The 21,878-nt window shown below is 40.9% G+C and overlaps 1 protein-coding gene across 3 annotated transcripts in view; it reads left to right on the forward strand.

Annotated features, from left to right (window-relative positions):
* SYNE2 (spectrin repeat containing nuclear envelope protein 2) overlaps positions 1–21,878 on the forward strand; it is a 315,865-nt gene that overhangs the window by 243,994 nt on the left and 49,993 nt on the right. For all 3 annotated transcript variants that reach the window (XM_032405277.1, XM_032405280.1, XM_032405278.1), the window contains exons 84-94: positions 1,323–1,478; positions 2,824–2,976; positions 7,992–8,162; positions 8,310–8,440; positions 11,464–11,668; positions 12,760–12,939; positions 13,660–13,788; positions 15,049–15,203; positions 15,317–15,461; positions 16,406–16,500; positions 18,313–18,547. In XM_032405277.1, the coding sequence (XP_032261168.1) occupies positions 1,323–1,478; positions 2,824–2,976; positions 7,992–8,162; positions 8,310–8,440; positions 11,464–11,668; positions 12,760–12,939; positions 13,660–13,788; positions 15,049–15,203; positions 15,317–15,461; positions 16,406–16,500; positions 18,313–18,547 (1,755 nt within the window). The remainder of the gene's footprint in view (positions 1–1,322; positions 1,479–2,823; positions 2,977–7,991; positions 8,163–8,309; positions 8,441–11,463; positions 11,669–12,759; positions 12,940–13,659; positions 13,789–15,048; positions 15,204–15,316; positions 15,462–16,405; positions 16,501–18,312; positions 18,548–21,878) is intronic.

Here is a 21,878-nt window from a genome sequence, read left to right on the forward strand (position 1 = left end):
GGAAAAATTTTATTTAAGAAGATGTCAAGGATTATGTGAGACTACTAAATGGTCAGAGATTTTGACATTTTCTGTGAAAGTAAATGTTCAAAAGTGGCAAAGCTATTACAGCTTTGAAAAGATTATGAAAAGGAAGAAAAATGTATGTGGCCTTTTGGTAGATTTTCATTCCATGACACTGAAAATACTAAGAAAACTCATTCTTGGAGAAATATTCAGTATTTATATATAATTGATAGTAACAATTGGTTGATTTCTTTATGTGTAGAGAATGCATACAAACGGATTTATACAATTAAGATTCAAGTGCATGAGTGGACAAAGAAAATGGACAGACAGTTCCCAAAAGAGAAAATTTATAATTAGCAAATCAACATGGAAAGATTACAACTTCAATTATCAGGCATTCAGAGCAAACATGTAACATTATACATTTATTAAATTAGAAAAATTTAGTAAGATAAAGATAAAAGCCTGAAGCTATCCCATTCATATGCAGATAATGGCTTACATACCCTTTTGGAAAGCATTTAGAAAACTTCAAGAACTAGAGTAATAATAATCTTATTTCTTAACCTAGCCATGCCACCTCTTACACATTTATCTTAAGTAGATAGCCCTTCAGAAAAGGAAAAAATTCGCACACAAAGTGTTCAACATTATTTATACTGGTGAAAAATGTAAAATGCCTTAATTTCCAACTATAAAGGAATAATTAATCAAATTATACTGTGTCCATTTGATAAAATATTGGGCAGCCCTTTAAATTAACATAAGGCATATGTCATAACCAACCAAGCAAGTGCCTATGACATTGGAAAAGGAACATAAAACTTTATACATACTGTGATTATAACCTAATAAAAATTGTGAGCATAGAAATGAGAAGAATCACAGATATTAAAAATAGTCATTATTTTATTAAACTGATTATTTGTGATATTTTTGATATTGACTTAATTTTTAAGCCACTCTAATGAAGAGTGTCTAGGGAAAGAAAGTTTTCTTAAGTTTTAAGTATATCAATAGATAGTGCAATGAAAAAAAATTGAATGTTAGCAACATGATTTTATTTTGTATAGGTATTATGGAACTCCAAAACAGCCAGCTTGCTTAGGTTAGCTTTCATTTCAAATGCTAAATGGGATTTTAATTCTATTTCCTAATTTATGAATCTTTATTCCAAAAGTAATTGGGAAATCTAATGCTAAATATGAGGAATCTGAGAAGAAACAAAATTATTTTATTAAAATTAACTGTCATGACATTTACATTTTAAAGCATGTGGTTTAAAATAAATTTTTATTATTTATAACTTATAGATACAACATTTGGAACAACTTTTGGAAAGTATCACTGAGAATGAAAACAAAATACAGATTTTGAACAACTGGATGGAGGCACAAGAGGAGAGACTGAAAACTTTACAAAAACCTGCAAGTGTGATCTCGGTGCAGAAGATGCTCCTGGACTGTCAGGTGAGAAGGCCCACGGCACCCACCTGTCCACGCGGCGTGGCCAGGCCGGTTATGTGGCCATGTTGTTTAGTCGCTGCTTCTGCCCCAAGGACTAGGGTAAGCGGCTGTACTTTCTGAGGGTCTCCTCCAAATCCTCAGGTACTTCCTTTGTTATATAAAATAATCCTCCATGGGTTTTACAAAATTGCAAAATGCTTTTTTTTTATGACAAGCAGAAGAAGGTATTTTCAGTTATTGTTGTTCCTAAGCCCTGAATGTTACTCCTGAAAGAGAACGTTCAAAGGGCATTTTGATTTGATGTTTTCCAATTTGTGTGTGTGTGTGTGTGTGTGTGTGTGTTTTTAATTAATATTTACAAAATTACTCCAAGGTTTCCATTATTTTTAGTGTTTCATTCTGTTTCTTCAGAGGAAAATGGTTTTCTTTTACCTGCTGTGTAATGTGTTCTGAAAGGACCACTTGTCCCTGGGAACCACTGTCTAAATCACATTTGAGCTTCAAGCTCTTGGCTGTGCCCTTGGTTTTGCTCAGTTGTCATTTGCCAGGTCACTTAGTCTCCGAGATGCCCTCCCCCGAGTGTAGGTTAGTCCTCCTCGAGTACTGCCGGATTGTGTCCCTCCCTACTGAAAACACTCTGGCTGTCCCTGTTGCTGTAGCTGGCCCGGGCTATGATGCCTCTGCACCGACTGCATGAGGGCATGACACGACTCCCCGTCGGGGCTGGAAGGTCAGCTCACACCCCAGTTCTACGGAGAAGGTTCTAGAAGAATACTGGGCATGCTATGGGAGCAGCAACGCTCATTAGGAGAGATCTTTGCAAGTGGTCCTGTCCTGTTTCTAGCCATTTCCATTTAGAATTCCTTCAGCCACCTCGGGTTCAGCATAACTCTGGACTGGAAGCCGACGCTCCACAGGTCCGTGCTGCACCATCCTCCACCGGCCACCCTGGTTTCACTTGAGTTCTAAACTATCCACGGCATGGGGTGTCCTCAGTGTTTTCCAGATGAGAAAATGGAGGCTTGGAGGTTTGATGACTTAATGTCCGGTCAGACAGCCAATACCAGGCAGACATGGAACGGGGACTCCAGCTCCTAGACTCTTCCTACTATACCATGATGATAAGGACTTAGTACCTAGACTCTTCCAAAATCTAGATCCATGTAGTAATTGAAATTATTGCAAAAACTGAATTGAATGTATTGTGATTAAAATGTCTTTAGGTGTGATGTTATTTATTTATGTACCCTAATGGCGTTTTTACTTGAAAAGGGCAATCTCCTGTCTCTTACACCTCATTGTTCTGTAATATTGTGCATATGAAAACTTTTCCCTCTTGCCCTTTCAGGATATAGAAAATCAACTTGCAATTAAATCCAAAGCCCTGGATGAGTTGAGACAAAGTTACCTGACTTCGGAGAGTGGGACAATGCCACTGTTAGAAGACACAGCATCCAGAATTGATGGGTTATTTCAAAAAAGGAGCAGTGTTATCAACCAGGTACTAGAACTAAGTATACCCTTTCTCTTCATATATTCTTTCATCTTTTGTTGTTGTTGTTTAATCACAGAAACTCACGCCACGCTAAAAACTTGAGGAGTTGCTCAGAGAAATAGTAAAGCATTTCAAATCCCCCTTTTTTTTTTTTTGCACTGGATAATTGGAGGTAGAGCCACCAATTCTAACACCATTGGCAGGCTAGAAATCCATCTGGTTATCTTTGTTTTGTCTAATATACTCACAGACAAAAATGTCTCCACCCCCAACCCAGCAGAGCATCTGGCACTGTTTCCTGGCCAGATACGTAGGAGCAGCTAAGAAAAAGCAAATCCAGGGCGGTGCCTCAGGGAGGCAGTGATCCTGTCTCCGGTAGCCTCTGTTAAGCTAGAAGCATGGTCAGCGTATGAAGAGCTCCAGAGGCAGGGAGAAGCATAGCATGTGGTGAGGAGAAAGTAAAGAGGAAGAATGTAGAAGATGTCTGGTCATTTTATGAAAGACGTGTTTTGTTTTGTTTTTATTTTTATTTATTTGAGAGAGAGAGTGGCAAGAGAGAGCACAAGCAGGGGGAGGGGCAGAGGGAACGGAGGAGCAGACTCCATGTGGGACTCGATCCCAGGACCCTGGGATCGTGACCTGAGCCGAAGGCGGACGCTTAACTGACTGGGCCACCCAGTCGCCCTGAAAGACATGTTAAAGTCTGCATCTTCCCCTTCCAGGAGTAGAGCACCAAAAGAGCAAAGACCGGCATCTCTAGATATTTCAACTTTGGCGGTTCCCCGCAAATGGAGAGAAAAACTATAAATGTTAGCCAATTATAGAGGTGTGTCCATACTTACCAGAGGTCCTTATTGTGGATTTATTTGTTGTCTACTAAAATCTACTTTTGACCATTTGTTCGAAGAGGGAATTGGAATAACGTTTTATGAATGAAACTCGTAGGTGACCCTCAGCCTCCTTACTCCCCCAGAACTCAGGCAGGAAAATAGAGATGAGCTTAACATATCTTGTGTGAGTCATTTGTTAAACATACCTTCTGTGAGGTACTAGACTCACTGCCAATAGTACAAAGATAAACAAGAAAATAAATGGGTCCTACCCTCAAAGAGCTCATAGGCTACTAGAAGATACGTACTTGAACAGATAATCACAACACAGTGAATTATAATAAAAATGTTGGGGTAAAAAAGATTGAGATAATGCAAGTAAAAAAACATGCAGATGGTACTACCATAGAAGGTAGACATATGGATAAATGGAATAGAGTTAAGAGTCTAGAAATAAACCCTCACATTATAGTCAACTAATTTTTAGACCAGGATGCCAAGACAATTCCGGGGTGGGGGGATGGTCTTTTCAAAAAATGGTACTAGAATTGCTGTATATCCACATTCAAAAGAATGAGGTTAGACCTATACCTTCACACCATATATAAAAATTAAATGGATCAAAGATATAAGCGCTAAAACTACAGAACTCTTAGAAGAAAACCTAGGCCTCAATCTCCATGACTGGATTAGGCAATAGTTTCTTAGATATGATACCAACAGCACAAGCAACGAAAGAAAAAATAAACTGGACTTCATCAATGCTAAACACTTTTGTGTTTCAAAGGACACCATCAACAAAGTGAAATGACAAACCACAAAATAGAAGAAAATATTTGCTTATGTAGGGGCTTGCATCTACAATATAGAAAGGACAGATAACCCAAGGGAAAACATGAGCAAGTGATCTGAATATTTCTGTAAAGAAGATATATATGGCCAATAAGTACATGGAAAGATGCTCAATATTATTAATCAAGGAAATACAAATCAAAGCCACAATGAAATACTACTTCACACCCCCTCATCGTGGTAATAATAAGGCAGAGAGTAACAAATGTTAGCAAGGGAATGGAGACATTGAAACTCCCATCCACTGCTGGTGAATGCAGAATGGAGTAACTGCGTTGGAGAACAGTGTGGCAGGTCCTAGAGTTAATGTATGACTCAGCAACTTTACTCCCAAGGATCTCCCCAAGAGAAATGAGGACATATGTCCACACCAAAAACTTGTACATGAATGTTCATAGCAGGATGATTCATAATAGCCAAAAAGTAGAAACGATCCAAGTGTCCCTCGACTTATGAATGGATAAATAAGTGGTATATCCATGCAATGGGATATTATTCAGCCATAAGAAGGAATGAAGTACTGATACTTGCTACAACATTGATGGCCTTAGAAACATCATACTAAGTGAAAGGAAAGCAGTCACCAAAGACCATATATTGTAGGATTCCATTTATATGAAATGTCCAGAATAGACAAATTCTCTAAAGCCAAAGGTAGATCATGGGGAAGGGTTGGGGAAGAACGAGGAGTGACTGCCAGTGGGGATGGGGTTTCTTTATGGGGTGATACAAATGTTCTAAAACTGATTATGGTGATTGCATACTTTTAAATAAGTGAATTATATGAAATGTGAGTTATATCTCAATAATGCTATTTTTTAAATTTTTTTTTATTTTTTAAAGTAGATCTCTATACCTAACGTGGGGCTTGAACTCGTGACCTCTGAAATCAGAGTCACGTGCTCTACTGACTGAGCCAGCCAAGTGCCCCAAAGTTATTTCTTTAATGCAGAAAATACAAAACCTAGACCGTCCATAGATAAGTACTCCAAAGTCAGTAGAGCCTCATCTTTAAGAGCAAGGGCTTTGATTCTCTGTCTAAATAAAAATCCTGGCAGCCCCATTTTCTATCTGTGTCCCAGGGCAGGTACTTCACCTCTCTATGCCTCAGTCTTCTGGTCTGTAAAATAGGGATGATAGTACTTCTGACTTTCTAGCAATCCCTATATGGCAGTCAGTGCTGCCCTACTGGCTGATTCTACTTCGAACATTCTGAAAATGTTCCTCCTTGTTTCTGGTGTAGTGAATTTAGCTTCATGGCCTTCTTATCCTTTCCCTCACACCACATGTGCCATTTCTTTTCCATGAAGCTGTGATAGTCTAAGGGTTGCCCTTCAGAGCACCGGTGGTTGTACCAACCTTGTATGTGGAAGCCATGAAGGCCTCTGTGGCCTGGACCGTGGTGGTGCCTTGTGTAGTCATGTGCCTATAGCACCCTTCTATCTGAAACCTCCCTGCCACCCGGACAAGTCCCAGCTTCTGTCTATAAGGAGTTCCCTTCCTACCTCCTTTGTTTCCTTACTAGCTTTTATTCTTTCTTAATGATGGATTCTTTTCCTGAGCCATTGAGCACTTACAAACACATTCAGCCTACACAGTTGCCAATGTGAGACTGACATTTTAGCATCCCAGGTTGTTTTTTATCTGTCTTGTTTGGGGCAGGGTTTGAGGAAATCTGCCTGTCAACACCGATGTGCGTCCTCCGTGTGGATGTTAAGCAGAGAACAGAGGGCCTGAATGCAGGCCTGTGTGGTTACATCTAAAATTTGACATCCCATCACAAATAAACCTGTCCAGTTGGGCCAACATAGTGATCACACTCCATTTCTACTCAGATCCTTATTTTAAATTGAGATACCACCCTTTGAGTATATAATACAGTGGTTTTTAGTATATTCACAGAGATACACAACCATTACTAGTAATTCCAGGGCATTTTTGTCAACTCAAAAAGAAACCCCCGTTATTCCTCATTCCTCCCTTCCCTCAGTCCCTGGAAACACTAATCCACTTTCTATCTCTATGTATATGCCTATTCTGGATATTTCCTACACATGGAATCATACAACACGTGGTCTTCTCTATCTGTCTTTCACTTAGCATGTTTTCAACATCAATATTAAAGTCTGTATCAGAACTTTATGGATGAGTCACATTCCGTTGTATGGATATGGCACACTTAGTTTATCCACTGATGGACATTTGTGGGTTGTTTTCACTTTCAGGCTATCATGACTCATGCTGCTAGGGACGTTTGTGTACAGGCTTTTGTATGAACATATACACAGACATATACAAATACAAAATCCATTTCTCTTGGGTATATACCTGCGAGTGGAATTAGTGGGTCATATGGCAACTCTACACTTAACTTTTTGAGGAACTGTCAAACATTTTTCTACAGAGGCTGCACCATTTTATGTTTCCACCAGCAATGTATGAGGGTTCCAATTTTTCCACACTCTCGCCAACACTGGTTATTATCCATCTTTGATTATAGACATCTTAGTGGATGTGAAATGACCTCTCATTGTGGTTTTGATTTATACGTCTCTAATGACTGGGGATGTTCTTTAGAGAGATATCTATTCAGTTCTTTGCCCAATTTAATTCTTTGGGTATTTGTCTTTTTATATTTTGAGCTATAAATGTTCTTTATGCAACATATAAAAATATATATACTTACATATTCTCAGTTGTATCTGAGATCATTTACATGCTTCAGCCTCTCACAATTATCAAACATACTAACGGATAAAATATGCCCACCATTGCATTTCCTCCTAGTTTGTATTTGCCTATTGTTTTGACTGAGCACATGCCTCTCCAGTTTATGCTGACTCAAGTGCCAGGTAACAGAGGTAACATTTCACACTAACAATGCTTTACAGTTTTCAGAACATTTTCACAGACACTATGTTGTTTATGTTTTTATTTATTGTATCTGTTTTGTGAGTAGGGGAACTGACTCAAGGGTTAAATAACTTGCCCAAGATCAGAAAGCTCACAGGTTGTCACCGAAATGTATGCTCACAGATTCTGATTCCCCACCCACTGTTCTTTCTCTGGGCTGTCTCCTGCTGGGCTGAACTCTGTCCATGCCAATCCTTTTGGCCTCAGGGCTCTGTTCCATTCACCTGTTCTAAAACTTAGTCCTCGCCAGTATCTTTCGTTCATTGACCTAACCCTTCTCGCCTCGGTTAATCACTGACACTCCTCCAGTGCTCTCAAACTGAAATGCCTAAATTAGATCCCATGGTAGAATCCTTAGAAGGGAACAAAATGATGAGAGAGCCTCTTCTTAATGATTTTCTATATATGTTTCCCCTTCTCATATAGGTCAATGAGCTCAAGACCTCCATGCAGTCTGTTTTACAGGAGTGGAAGGTTTATGATAAACTATATGAGGAAGTGACGATGATGACAATCCGATTCTGGTACTGCATGGAGCACAGCAAGCCTGTGGTTTTGTCATTAGAAGCCTTAAGAAGCCAGGTGCAGAACCTTCAGGTAAATTAACCAGATCTTGGCATAGTGCATCCACTGTTGGCAGAAAATCTCCAGTGGAATCAAGCACAGAAATGGACACAATTGCCTTGGTGCTGTCCACAGAGAAGCACAAAAAGGTATTTTAAATAACCTGCCCTCTTCTCTCAGTCTCTTCAAGACGAAGCCGAGAACAGTGAAGGAAATTGGGAGAAACTGCAGGAGGTGATTGGAAAACTCAAAGATCGCTGCCCCTCGGTTGCTGAGATAATTGAAGAGAAATGCCAAGATACACACGCCAGGTGTGCTTTAAGATACCGTTTGTTTATTTATTTGACAGAGAGAGACACAGCAAGAGAGGGAACACAAGCAAGGGGGAGTGGGGGAGGAAGAAGCAGGCTTCCCGCAGAGCAGGGAGCCCGATGCGGGACTCGATCCCAGGACTCTGGGATCGTGACCTGAGCCGAAGGCAGATGCTTAACGAGTGAGCCACCCAGATGAACCAAGATACCGTTGGAATAACAGAGCAGATATCTTTATCTCAATGATATGTGGTCAGTGACGTGACAGAGGCTTTGTAAAGTCTTCATAGTCGTCAGGTAATAACTGGATTTGTGCTATTCTGGCTTCTTCTACTTTGAAGCATCTGGTTTATGTAAGATGTGATTTTGGGAAGGCCATTTCTTGCCTTGTAGCCAGGGTGGCCACACTGCCCAGTGCGAGCCTCAGGGACACCAAAATCCCAGGCAGAGACAGGCTTACAGGGTAGTCAGATGGACAGTCTGTTTCACTGGAAACATAAGATGGAAGAAAGGAGATGTTATTATTCCTCTTGGGGAGGTGATTTGTGAGGTTGGAAAGAATTCTTTGATGAACTGCTTATGGTAGGAAGCTCCTTCTAAGGAATGTGGCCCTAGTTAATTGCAAGGCTTTTATTTTGCTGCGTATCAGGACATGAAATGCGGCCTAAAGATAATTTGCTCCGGTGACAAAGACATGTAAGCTACCCTCCATGCCCTTCTCTACCCTTCCTCCATGCAGATTAAGCATCTTGGTAAATCCACTTTGAACAAGTGTTGACAAGGGACACCAAATTTAGATACCCTGCAGTGGCACCCTCAGCTCATGACCCAGTCCTTACTGGGAGAAAGGAAGGAGGGAGAGTAAGGAGGCGCATGGACATGTATCCGATGCCACTTCTGGTATCAGGACCACCCTCAAAACATGGCAGTGCGGTTTGCTATTAAAGGGACTCATTTGTTGCGACAGCACATACACATTCTATTGTTGGCACAAGAATATATCAAAAGGCTTGTTGGAAAAGGTTGGAGAAAATAGCACCAAAATGTTAATGGTCATTAGCTATACATTAAAGTCAGTTGGTTTTGTTACCTTCTTCTTTATAGATAAGTAGGCAAGGAGGTAGGTAGGAAAGTGGGTAGATAAGCTAGATACAGAGGTAGGGATAGATAGATTTAAACATACACGTTTTGTGGGGTTTTGTTTTTATTTTATAATGAGTGTATGTTGTATTTATAATTGGGAAAAAATATTGTTAAGAAAAAACACTATTCTGGGATGCCTGGGTGGCTAAGTTGGTTAAGTGCCTGACCTCTGCTTAGGTCATGATCCTGGGGTCTTGGGATCGAGCCCCGCGTCGGGCTCCCTGCTCAGCAGGGAATCTGCATCTCTGTCTGCCTCTGCTGCCCCCCCTGCTTGTGCTCTCTCTCTCACAAATAAATAAAATAAAATCTTAGAAAAGAAAAAACACTGTTCCGATAAGATTTTTAAAATGCATAAAAATAAAGCGATTGTGCCATTTTTCACCTTTTCCATCTATTTAGCAGGGTTAAGGATATTATGAAATAAGCATTTTCTTTTATTTATTTATTTATTTATTTATTTGACAGATAGCACAAGTAGGCAGAGTGGCAGGCAGAGGGAGAGGGAGAAGCAGGCTCTCTGCTGAGCAGGGAGCCCGATGCGGGGCTCGATCCCAGGACTCTGGGATCATGACCTGAGCCAAAGGCAGACGCTTAACGACTGAGCCACCCAGGCACCCCGAAATAAGCATTTTCATGTGCTTCAGGTGAAAATAATGCTTCCAGAAAGCTAGTTTGACCATATATATACCCATAACCTTAAAAATGTTTACATATTTTTATTCCTTGACCAAAGTAATTCTCTCAGAAATCTAGTTTAAGGCCAATGTCTTGAAATGCAGAAAAAGGCCTTTTGAACAAGTTGTATTTGAGCATTAGATCTGAAAGCAAAAATTGAAAATTACTTCAGTATCCACACTAAACTCGAATTTAGTAATTAAACAAAAACCAGACTATTTAAAGACTATTATGTACAGCCATTTCAAATTAGACTCACTTATTTTTTATTAATAACACGGGGAAATCTTTAAGTCCTATGGGAAAGATACTACAGTCTGTCTGTATGTGGAATAAAAACGATTTCCGTTATTCCCACTGTTATATAAGGAACATGTTGCTTTTGTAATTAGAAAATAAATTTGGGGTGCCTGGGTGCCTCAGTCGGTTAAGCATCTGCCTTTGGCTCAGGTCATGATCCCGGGGTCCTGGGATCGAGCCCTGAATCAGGCTCCCTGCTCAGTGGGGAGCCTGCTTCTCCCTCTGCCTGCCGCTCCCCCTTCTTATGCTCTCCTCTCTCTCTCTCTCTTTCTCTCTCTCTCTCTCATTCTCTCTGACAAATAAAATATTAAGTAAAAAAAATAAATTTGGCATAAGCACAATTTAAATAAGGCCTATTTAACGACCCCCCTCTCTAAACCAGAAGCCCCTCCCATGTGGAGAAGGTTTCATCAGGCATGCAGTTCAACACGTTCTCTATCTTTGCCTAACAGACATTCGAAATACAATAGATCTTGGAACGCCTGGGTGGCTCAGTTTGTTAAGCATCAGCCTTCGGCTCTGGTCATGATCCCAGGGTCCTGGGATTGAGCCCCGCATCAGGCTCCCTGCTCCGCGGGAAGCCTGCTTCTCCCTCTCCCTCTCCCCCTGCTTGTGTTCCCTCTCTCGCTGTGTCTCTCTCTCTCTGTCAAATAAATAAAAATTTAAAAATCTTAAAAAAAAAAAAAAAAGAAATACAATAGATCTTGCCAATCACAAATTTGGTAGTTTTTGTTGAGAATTATAAAGTCAACGAAATATCCTAATTTGGACTTCTGTTTATATAGTGGTGATGCATTAATAAACAACCCATCTGCTCTTGACTTACTGGTAGAATGTGTGCATTGTGCTTTTGCTGCACTGGGACGGAGGGTCTGAGGGTCCTGTTGTTCATGTTGTTCTGACAGGTGGGCCCAGGTAAACCAAGACCTTGCAGACCAGTTGCAGAAGGCGCAGAGTCTGCTACAGCTCTGGAAGGCCTGTAACAGTGCTCACGCTGAAGCTGCAACGAGGCTGGAGCAGCAGGAAGCGAAGTACCAACAGCTTGAAAACATCAACATGTCTGGAAACAACCTGGCCGAGATCCTGACCCCAGCCCTGCAGGATGTGAAGGTGGTTGCAAAGCCCATTGGGAAAACCAAGGCCAAGAGAGCCCAACAGACAGGGCCATGACCCGGGGACTAGACAGACCACAGGGACAAAGAAGTGGATCAGGACAGATTCATGAGCAGCCCGTGTAGGACACAAATAAGCCTGGAATGTGCAGGGTTGGGAGAGCCAGGTGGCAGCTCAGAGGCGAGGTCTAGGCAGCAGGTAGCTGGGTCAAAAGCACCTGACAGCACCTTGTTCCAAGTTTCCCCTTTCATTCTAGCAGAGAAATCTCAAAAACCTCATTCAAGGTCTCAGATAAAGGCAAAAGTATCTCAAATGAGTGTGATCATCTGTACTCATCTACACACTCTCGCTTTAGAAATAATCATGGACTCATGCCACATTAATATGGCTTTTCTGTGGGTGTAATTATTTTTGGACAATATTTAAGAGTTGTATAATTTTATCCTATTATAGTAATGAGTGCCCAGAAAATGAATACTCTCTAGTTTTAAACTGGGTGACCAGATGCATTGTGTATCTTCTGATACTATAGGTCAAATAAAAAAGTATTAATCAACTTAGACAACCCAACAAATATGATCTGTATTTCAGATTAACTTCTACCTGATCTGTTGTTTAAACAAATTTCACACACACCTTATTTATAGAGTAGCCCTAAAATCAGCTTGATTAATGAGATTCTGCAGTCTCTGCAAATGAGTCCATTTATGTCATAAAATCTCAGACACAGGACAGAGTTGCATTGATTCATAAAATAGCCTTAAGGGGATCCCTAAAGTGTTCAGTGATTAGAAACATGAAACAGAGGAACCTACCCGGGTGGTCTCCAGTTTCTGTACACTGGAAGGCCCAAACTCTATTGATCGGTTGTCAGTTTTAGCTCTGAACTGACATATTTCTGAAGATCACCAGTGATGTGCATCATATAATGAAAGCTTAGCTTTTTCAGCTCTTTAAAATAAATAATAACAAAAAGCCACACCCACAATTTTAGAGCAGAAATTCTCCTAGATATTGATGGAGTGGCAGGGATGGGAATTTGTGTTATAGGAGGAGGAAATGTTTTCTGATCACTGTTTCTTCTCCAGGAGCTGCAGCATGATGTGCAGAAGACAAAAGAAGCCTTTCTCCAGAATTCCACTCTCCTGGATCGACTTCCGCAACTCCCAGAGTCCAGCACCCACATGCCCCGCTCTACACAACTGCACTCCCTTCAGAAGGCTTCTTACTTGGAAAAGATGCTCCTTGTGAAGGCTAATGAATTTGAGGTTCATCTCATTTTTCCATTCAAGTTGTATTCTCGAACATTTGCAGGCTACCCTCAATTCCTTATATCCTATGAAGTAATAGTTATTAGTGCTTTATGGACTGCTCCTCAGGGAAACTACAGAATAAAGATGTCCCAAACATAAAAATGCACTCACATGACTGTTCAATCACATGGGCAATGGGCAGATCTTAGGCAAACATCTGTTCTTCATTGAACATGTTAGTTTATGAAATGAGCTGTTAGATTCCTTACACTGTTCAGATCTCATAGTTATTTGGATCTCCAAATGGGGTACTCGAGTCATAGAAGTAACTGCTTAAAGCTTAACCATCTGTTGTACTCTTTATTCACGTTTTGAAAAACCTTTAGTGCATGAGCTGTTAAAAAGCACAGAAGGCCACAGAACTCCAATATCACATCTCAATATCAACAAGAAGAAAACATTTAACTAGCAGGACTCAGGGAGCAGAGTACTCACTATCCCTCCTCAATATGCCCCCTCAAGCAGGTGATCCAGTTATCCCTGAAGGCTCAGTGCTTTGCCAGAGGCACAGAGTAAAAACAACGAGTCTTCTGAATATTCATCTCTGAATAGTCAAGATAATAATGAGCTGCTGGGGGTTGAAAACACCTTGAGCTTTTATCAGCTTCCAAGACTATGCTTAATTCTGTTATATATGCACATGAAAATGATTTCTAATGAAAATTTCTCTTGTAGTTTGTTCTGTCACAGTTCAAGGATTTTGGGGACCATTTGGAATCTTTAAAAGGTCTCATTATGCATGAAGAAGAGAATTTGGATAAACTCTGTCATCAAGAAAAAGAGGAAAACCCTGACTTATTCCTGGTATTGCCAATATTTGTGTTTCCTTAGGGCTTAGGCTCACCATAGGATAAAAAATAGGCTAATGACTGTCGAGTTCTAGAATCTGTATCTTCACTCGAGCACGGTCATTTATATGCCATTCATTCTTGGCCTTATCCTAAGGCCTAGAAAAGTATGACAACACAGAGATCTATTTTAGTAATATGCCACAGTAAATTTAGCAGGTTTAAAGTTTTTTGACATCTTTACTAATTAGCTTCGGTGAACTAGAATAATCTAGGAATTGGCCTTTGTGATTAATTGAATTTTTCTGGTTAGCTGAAGATCAAAAGTAAAATATCCTATTAAATGAATGCTATATTCTTTCTTTCTTTATTAAATTAGTAAGTTTAGGATAAGTAACATAAATTAAAGAATTCTGGATCCTACAAACGCCTAAGGACTGATATTCATAACCTAGATCATGAGTCAGCTAACTAGGGCACACTGTCCAAATCTCGTCCTCCACCTGTTTGTATAAAGTGTTATTGGCACACATTCATGCCCTTCCATTTATTAATTGTCTGTGGGAGTTTTCATGCTGCAGGGGCAGAGCTGAATAGTTATAACAGAGATTATATGGCCCATAAAAGCTGCAATATTTATGATCTAGCCCTTTACAGAAAAAATTTGCTGACCCTAACCTAGATTACTATGGCAGAGTTCTGGAGTGATAACGTGGATATTGTGAAGGATGTTCGCTTAACATATCGTTGACCTAGATGCTGTCCCTGGCATATTTTAAAAATAACGTTTTGCTGAGTTTGCTTTCTTGTGATTTCATGTTCTATCAAGATATGGATGTTTAACTACCATGCTTTACTAGGGTTATTTTAAGGACTAAATTTTCATTGGATTTGTAGGTAAACTGCATGATCTGTTGAAGGTCAAGTTATTAGCAGAATACATGGGAGGTCCTAAATGGGCCCTTTAAAAAAAAAAAACTCATCTCCATCTTCCTTAAAAACAAAATCTGACATCATTTTCTATTTCCTGGGCTGTTCAGGTGCTGACCACATGTGCACTTGTTGTTCTAGAAAAGCCACAGGATTGGGAGATCAGGGTTCAGGTCCAGCTCTAATACTAACTGGCTATTTGACTGTGGGCTAGTCATTTACCTATTTAGCTCCCAGTTTTCCCTCATGTTTCAGATAAGGATGGTCTGTAGGATCTCTGAGGCCTTTTCATCATCTAGATAGTTTACTGACCTCCAGAAGCCTGAAACTTAATTTTTTTTAATAGAACCATGTGTTGGCACTGACGGCCCAATCACCTGATGTTGAGCATTTGAATGAAGTAAGCCTCAAGCTCCCACTTAGTGACATAGCCATAAAGACGTTACAAAACACGAACCGGCAGTGGATTCGGGCCACGGCAACAGCCCTGGAACGCTGCAGGTCAGAGCGTCCCATCCCTACCATTCTGTTTCAGTGAAGCTAAAATGAGCAGCTTTAGCTCAGGAATGTCATTGTTTTGTGACTCTTTTTTGTTCGTTTATAAACCTTTGTAGTGAGCTTCAGGGAATTGGCTTGAATGAAAAGTTTCTTTATTGCTGTGAAAAATGGGTCCAGTGTTTGGAGAAGATAGAGGAGATGCTCAAGGTGAATCTTGCCGACAGCCTCCCAGCTCTCCTGGAACAGCAGAAAACATATGAGGTAATCTCTGCTTTCCGCTACTTTGTACCTCACCCCGGGACAGGAGTCGGGGAAAGATACTCATTGTATTTTATTTTAAATCTATCAATCCTTAGATACCGAATATAGGTCTTTAGGCAGATTCATTTGTCAATTGATTGTTTGTAAAATTCTCACACATTTCATAAATTTCAACATTTTGTTTTAGTGCTGTCCTTTGTTAATGAGAGAACTCCTAGATTTTCTGCAGTAGGTGGAAACTTCTAGCACAACTTTGCTTCCACAGAATGCATACATACCAAGAGCAGGCTAAAATACTGCAACTTCATCTTTGCATTTTCACTGAATAATTCCCTAAAATACTGAAGTACCTGGTATAATTATAACTGTAGCATTAATGATTGGACAGAGGAATTTCCCCACACGTGTGCTGATGGACATTTGGAAATACTCTTGGTGGTTATAGACAGATACTGCATTTTGAAAGTATCCATGATTAGGTCACTGTAATTTTTAATGTAACTGATTTAAGTCTGTGTCGTTACATTAATGTTCTCCAATGAAAATGAAGTTCATTGAACCAAAACACCCTGAGTGGTCTTGATTAAATTACCAAACCTCTTTACATATTAGTTTCCTTGTCTTTAAATGAGTATGATAATAGTACTTACATCTGAAGGTTGACGAATAAGCGAGACATGCGTGTTTTACACAGTGCCTAACAAGTAGTAAATGCTCAATAAATGGGCATTAGGTGGTTATTATTAGGCCTGTTTGCTTCTGAGATTATATCCACAGGTGATGTTGATGTGATGGTTGAGGATTTTTTGCAAAGAAGCTCTAATAATTTGAAAATTAATCCTCTCACATGTCCTATCTAGGACCTTAGATTTTAATAGGAAATGTAAGTTCCGTGTTCGTAAAAAGAAATCTAGCTGATATCTTCTATTTTAACTCCTATACAGATGTTAGAAGCTGAAGTTTCTATAAACCAGACAATTGCTGATTCTTATGTCAGCCAGTGCTTACAACTCTTGGACACAACAGAAATAGAGGAGAGGTAAGCTGTCCCTGGGGCTCATGATGGTTGTGTGTGTGGAGGGGAACCCAGTGGGAGCTGGCCTCCCACCATGTGGATCTTGACCACTTTAGTGACCTGCAGCCTTGTCAGTTGATAGACCATCATGGGGTCAGTCTCCTGACTGTTTATTAGGACGGGGACTTGCTGTGTGGCCACAGAAAGGTCAGTCACACTTTTGTGTACAGTAGTGGGGGTGACATTAGCAGACAGTAGATGGGTGCTTTGCAAGTACCCACTCACCAAGTATAGTTAATGAAGTTTTTACCCCAAAGGATTCTTCTGTAGTGTTTTCCTCTACCTTCAGCCTCATGACATTTTGCTATTTAAAAAATAATTCTTAAGGGGCGCCCGGGGGGCACAGTCGGTTAATCGGCTGCCTTCGGCTCGGGTCATGATCCCAGGGTCCTGGGGTTGAGCCCCGGGTCGGGCTCCCTGCTCAGTTCTCCCTCTGCCCCTCCCCCTGCTCATGTTCTCTCTCTCTCTCAAATAAATAAATACAATCTTAAAAAAAAAACAATAATAGGGGTGCCTGGGTAGCTCAGTTGGTTAAGCATCTGCCTTCGGCTCAGGTCATGATCCCAGGGTCCTGGGATCGAGCCCCACATTGGGCTCCGTGCTCGGCGGGAAGCCTGCTTCTCCCTTTACCACTCCCCTTGCTTGTGTTCCCTCTCTAGCTGTCTCTCTCTCTGTCAAATAAATAAATAAAATCTTTTAAAAATAATAATAATAATAATTCTTAAGGTGCTGCTCTTCCCAGTGGGTAGCTGTGTCACCTAGTTGTAAGAGAAGGGATTTCTCTGTGCTACATACATGGTGTTGGCATCACTGGGCTGCGCCAGTCAGGCTGAGCAGAGCCCCTTCCACCAGCCTGGTGACAAGAGCTGAACCTGCTCGCACAGCCGGTACACGTGGTGGGCAGAGCCCTCAGGCGGCCTGGTCTCTTCAGTGCTTCTGTAGGTGTCCTGAAGACAGCTCCGGCTTTTCCTCCCCATCGGCGCCCATAGACCTCTGAATTTTCTTTGAGCATAACTAAGGAATATAAGGTGTATTTCTTCCTAGCTATGAAGTTCAAATTCAGGCTAGGTCCTTGTTCCAGGACAATAAACTAGTTTTGATTTGATCGGTGCAGTAAAGCATGAGTTTTCCTATAATAAATAAAAGGCCTTATTTGTCATGTGGTGGGTGTTATTTATCTGGAAAAGAACTAGGTGAGTAGTTGCGGAAAGCATGTTCTTTATCGCTGAAATTTTGTCAAGTACAACCTTCGAGTAATTGATGACGTTACGCAGTACCTGTTCATCGTTTCCCATTGGTCCAAAATTCTGTTTTCCATACAACATTTGGCGTAATGTAGGTTAAAACAGCTTAAATTTGGGGGCACCTGGGTGGCTCAGTCGTTAAGCGTCTGCTTTCGGCTCAGGTCATGATCCTGGGGTCCTGGGATCGAGCCCCGCGTGGGGCTCCCTGCTTGTGTTCGCTCTCTCGCTGTGTCTCTCTCTGTCAAATAAATAAAATCTTTAAAAAAAAAAAACTTAAATTTGTTTAAGGGATGCAACTGTGCAGGCAAAATACCAAGTCTTGTGCAAATATCTCCTGCTAAACACCTTTTGCTGCCCCTGCCTAAGTTTCCCAACACATTTAAATTGAATGGTACTCAGATTTTAAGAAGGTTTTTTTCACCCATGTAAATTGTGCCCATAAATGGCAAACGTGAGTTTCTATTATGCGTAGGTAGTGATTTTTTTTCTACATGTTGATGTCGGGATTCTCTAACCATTTGTTTTTCCCAAGACCGGAATTTATTTCAAAGTTCACAAAACTGAAGGACCAGTGGCAGAGTGCCACCCAGAGCCTCCGGCAGAGGAAGAGTGACATCGATGGGCTGGTGGGACAGTGGCGGTACTTCACCACCTCCACGGAGGACTTGCTCCGCTTCCTCACGGACACCTCCCACCTGCTGTCTGCAGTAAGGAGCCAGGACTGCTACAGCCTCCACCAAACCAGAAGGCTGATCCGTGAGCTGAAGGTAGTGCGTGCACAGTAGCGGTGTGAGGACTTACAGGGTGGTCGCTGTTTGGAAGATGTTCATTCTCCTCAGGTTTTATGTTGTGGTTCACGTGTACTCTCTGCACGTGGGAAGACCAGCTGGGTCCCCATGACCCTCTCCAGCCTTGTCCGCAGCCTGGTGGTGTCGGAAACCCGTCTTATCTATTCATCCCAAAATAGTGAGGCTCTCTTGGGCTGTGGGAGTAGGGATGGAGTGGAGATGGGTGGGTAGAGTGGGGGAAGTTTGGGGTGACAGATTTCACACCACCCAAGCTTTTAAGGTACTGACTGGTGAATCACTTGACCACCAGAGTCGTAATTTATAAGGAGACTCCTGCTTACTCTGAAGGGCAAATTCATGTAAGCAACAAAGTTTTTTTTTTCTTTTATCTTTTTTATTTTATTTTAATTCCAATGTAGTTATCATACGGTGTTTTATTGGTTTCAGGTGTACAGTATAGTGATTCAACAACTCCATGCATTAGTCAGTGCTCATCAAGATAAGTTTGCTCTTACGCAACGAAGTTTTCAATCAGAGTTGTTTGCATGTTGGTTTAAAGTAATTAGTTGGCAATCTCCAAAACATGTTCCATTTAGCTATCGAACCACTCTTCACTGTAGAGACACAGCTAAATGAAATACCACCCTTTTGAAGTCCTGTGCTCTCCGCATTCATTTATCTGGTCATCAGATATCAATTGGGTACCTGCTTTGTGCCAGTCAGTGTGGACAAAGAGCCGGGCTGTCAGGCAGGCAATCAAACAAATCAGTAAACAAACAAGGAAATGCGAATTCGTCTGATTGGTCAGGGAAATCAGACAAATCCATAAACAAGAAAATAATCAGATTGCAATAAGGCATATGTACATAATTAAAACAGAACCAATAATGGAGGGGCTGGGTGGCTACTTTTGATTGGGTGATCTCTAGGAACATGACATTTAAACTGGAACCTGAATGATGAGAAGGAGCCAGCCATGCAAAAATCTGGGAAAAGAGCCTTTCAGACAAAAGGAATGTCTTACCTAAAGTCCCCAAGATGGGAACAAGCTTCACAAAGCAGAGGAACAGAAAGAAGGCTAGTGTAAATGGAGTACGGCCAGGGAGGCAGCAGCGTGGTAGAGAGTGACTTTGAGAGGCGGGCGGGAGGAGCACTTTGAAGTGTGGTAGCCAGGTTATAGTCTTGCTGTAATAGGAAGCTTTTGAAGAGTTTCAGTTGGAAGAGGGGGCAGCATGATACCTTTTGTATTTTTTGAAGATCCTCTGGCTGTCTGAGAGATTATGATAGATTGTAGAGGAGCCAGAATAGAGGCAGGAATCCCAGGGCATTATGTATTTCTTCCTTGGTAACAACAATCATTGATCATTATCTCTCACAGTTCTGGGGGTTGACAAGGCTCAGTTAGGTGGTTCTTGCTTATGGTATCTCAGGAAGATTCAATCAGATGGTGGTGGGAGCTGGACTCATCTGAAGGCTCACTCACTTTCATGTCTAGCACTTAAGCCGGAAATACTCAGCATCATTCTCCTGTGGTCTCCCCACATGGAGGCTTCTGGTAGCTAGACTTTTTATATGGCAGCTCACTGGCTTCAAAGGTACATGTCCCAAGAAAGAGATCCAGGGAGAAGCTGTATTGCCTTCTAGACCTAGCCTCAGAAGTCACAGAAATCACTTCTGCTATCCTTTGTTAATCAAGGCCATCATACGTGCTCACACAGGATCAACAGAAGGGGACAGAGGCACCACTGCTTGATGGGAGTGGCAAGGTTCTAGAAGAGCATGCCAGACTGGGAATATTGTTGTGGGCGTTTTGTGAAAAATACAGTCTGCCATAACCAGTTAGGAGGCCATTTCTATAGTCTTGGATAATTGTTACGATGGATAAGAAAAGGATGATCATAGTAAATATAAAAAAGGTTATGTTTGTAATAGAATTTACAAGGCTTGCTAATGGTTTAGATGTGGCCGATAAATAAAAATCTAAATCAAGATGGCTCTAGGGTTTTGGCTTGAGCATTTTGGTGAACAGTGTGCTGTTGACCAAGTCGGGGAAGAGTGGAAGAAAAGCAGATCTTTTGAGAAGCTTAAAATGCCTAATAGATGTCTGTTTATTTGGCTATGTCAAGCAATTCCATATGCTGGAAAGACAAGTGTGGAGTGCCCGTATATTCATTGAGTTGCAGTTTCTCTTATTTGTATCTGTTCCCAAGAGTACAGTCTGCTTTTCTCCTTTGCATTGGGTTATATCAGGTATTCTCAGATACCTTTGTAAATCAATGCTCTGTTGATTGTTTTTTTAGTATCCGTTTCCATTTTGGAAAATGCCTACATTATGTCTCCCTTGAGAAATTTGAAGATGAAGGAAATCATATCTAGAATAGGAAAAAACTAATTTTTTTTTCCTCCTGAAACCAAATGCTTTTGGAAGTAGGAGTCGGTTTAAAAGTTTTTAACTTCATTTTTGTAGTGTAAATAGGTAGTTTTAGTCCCTTTAAAATAGAGCCAGCATGATATTCAAATGGACTGTTTTAAAGCTGTCCCTTTAATGCATATATTAATGCTTATGTTTAAGTGCTCATAATAAGTTCAAGTGGATATTTTTTATATTTTACCTTTTTTATTTGTTCTCTCCTTCTTTTATAACTGTTTAGCATAGTGTGCACATTCTGTTCTTGTGGGTTAGGAGTAATCTGACTCTTATACAGTGGTAATGGGTATTTGCTCTTAATTTCAGGTCTAATACTCCAGTTATTTTCTCAATACTTTTAATCCATTTATCTTGTAGGCTCTTATTCGTTGAAGTATATTTTTTATTTCTCTATGCTTCTGATCATTACACTAAGAATGTTATCTCTTAACAGCTATTGGAAATTATCTTTTTTTTTTTAATTTTTTTTATTATGTTAATCCCCATACATTACATCATTAGTTTTAGATATAGTGTTCCATGATTCATTGTTTGTGCATAACACCCAGTGCTCCATGCAGAACGTGCCCTCCTCAATACCCATCCCCAGGCTAACCCATCCTCCCACCCCCCTCCCCTCTAGAACCCTCAGTTTGTTTTTCAGAGTCCATCGTCTCTCATGGTTCTTCTCCCCCTCCGATTTCCCCCCTTCATTCTTCCCCTCCTGCTACATTCTTCTTCTTCTTTTTTTCTTTCTTAACATATATTGCATTATTTGTTTCAGAGGTACAGATCTGAGATTCAACAGTCTTGCACAATTCACAGCGCTTACCAGAGCACATACCCTCCCCAGTGTCCATCACCCAGTCACCCCATCCCCCCCCCCCCCCCCCCCCCCCCCCC

Source organism: Phoca vitulina, unplaced genomic scaffold (assembly GCF_004348235.1).
Source record: "Phoca vitulina isolate PV1807 unplaced genomic scaffold, GSC_HSeal_1.0 scaffold7, whole genome shotgun sequence".
Lineage (NCBI taxonomy): Eukaryota > Metazoa > Chordata > Mammalia > Carnivora > Phocidae > Phoca > Phoca vitulina.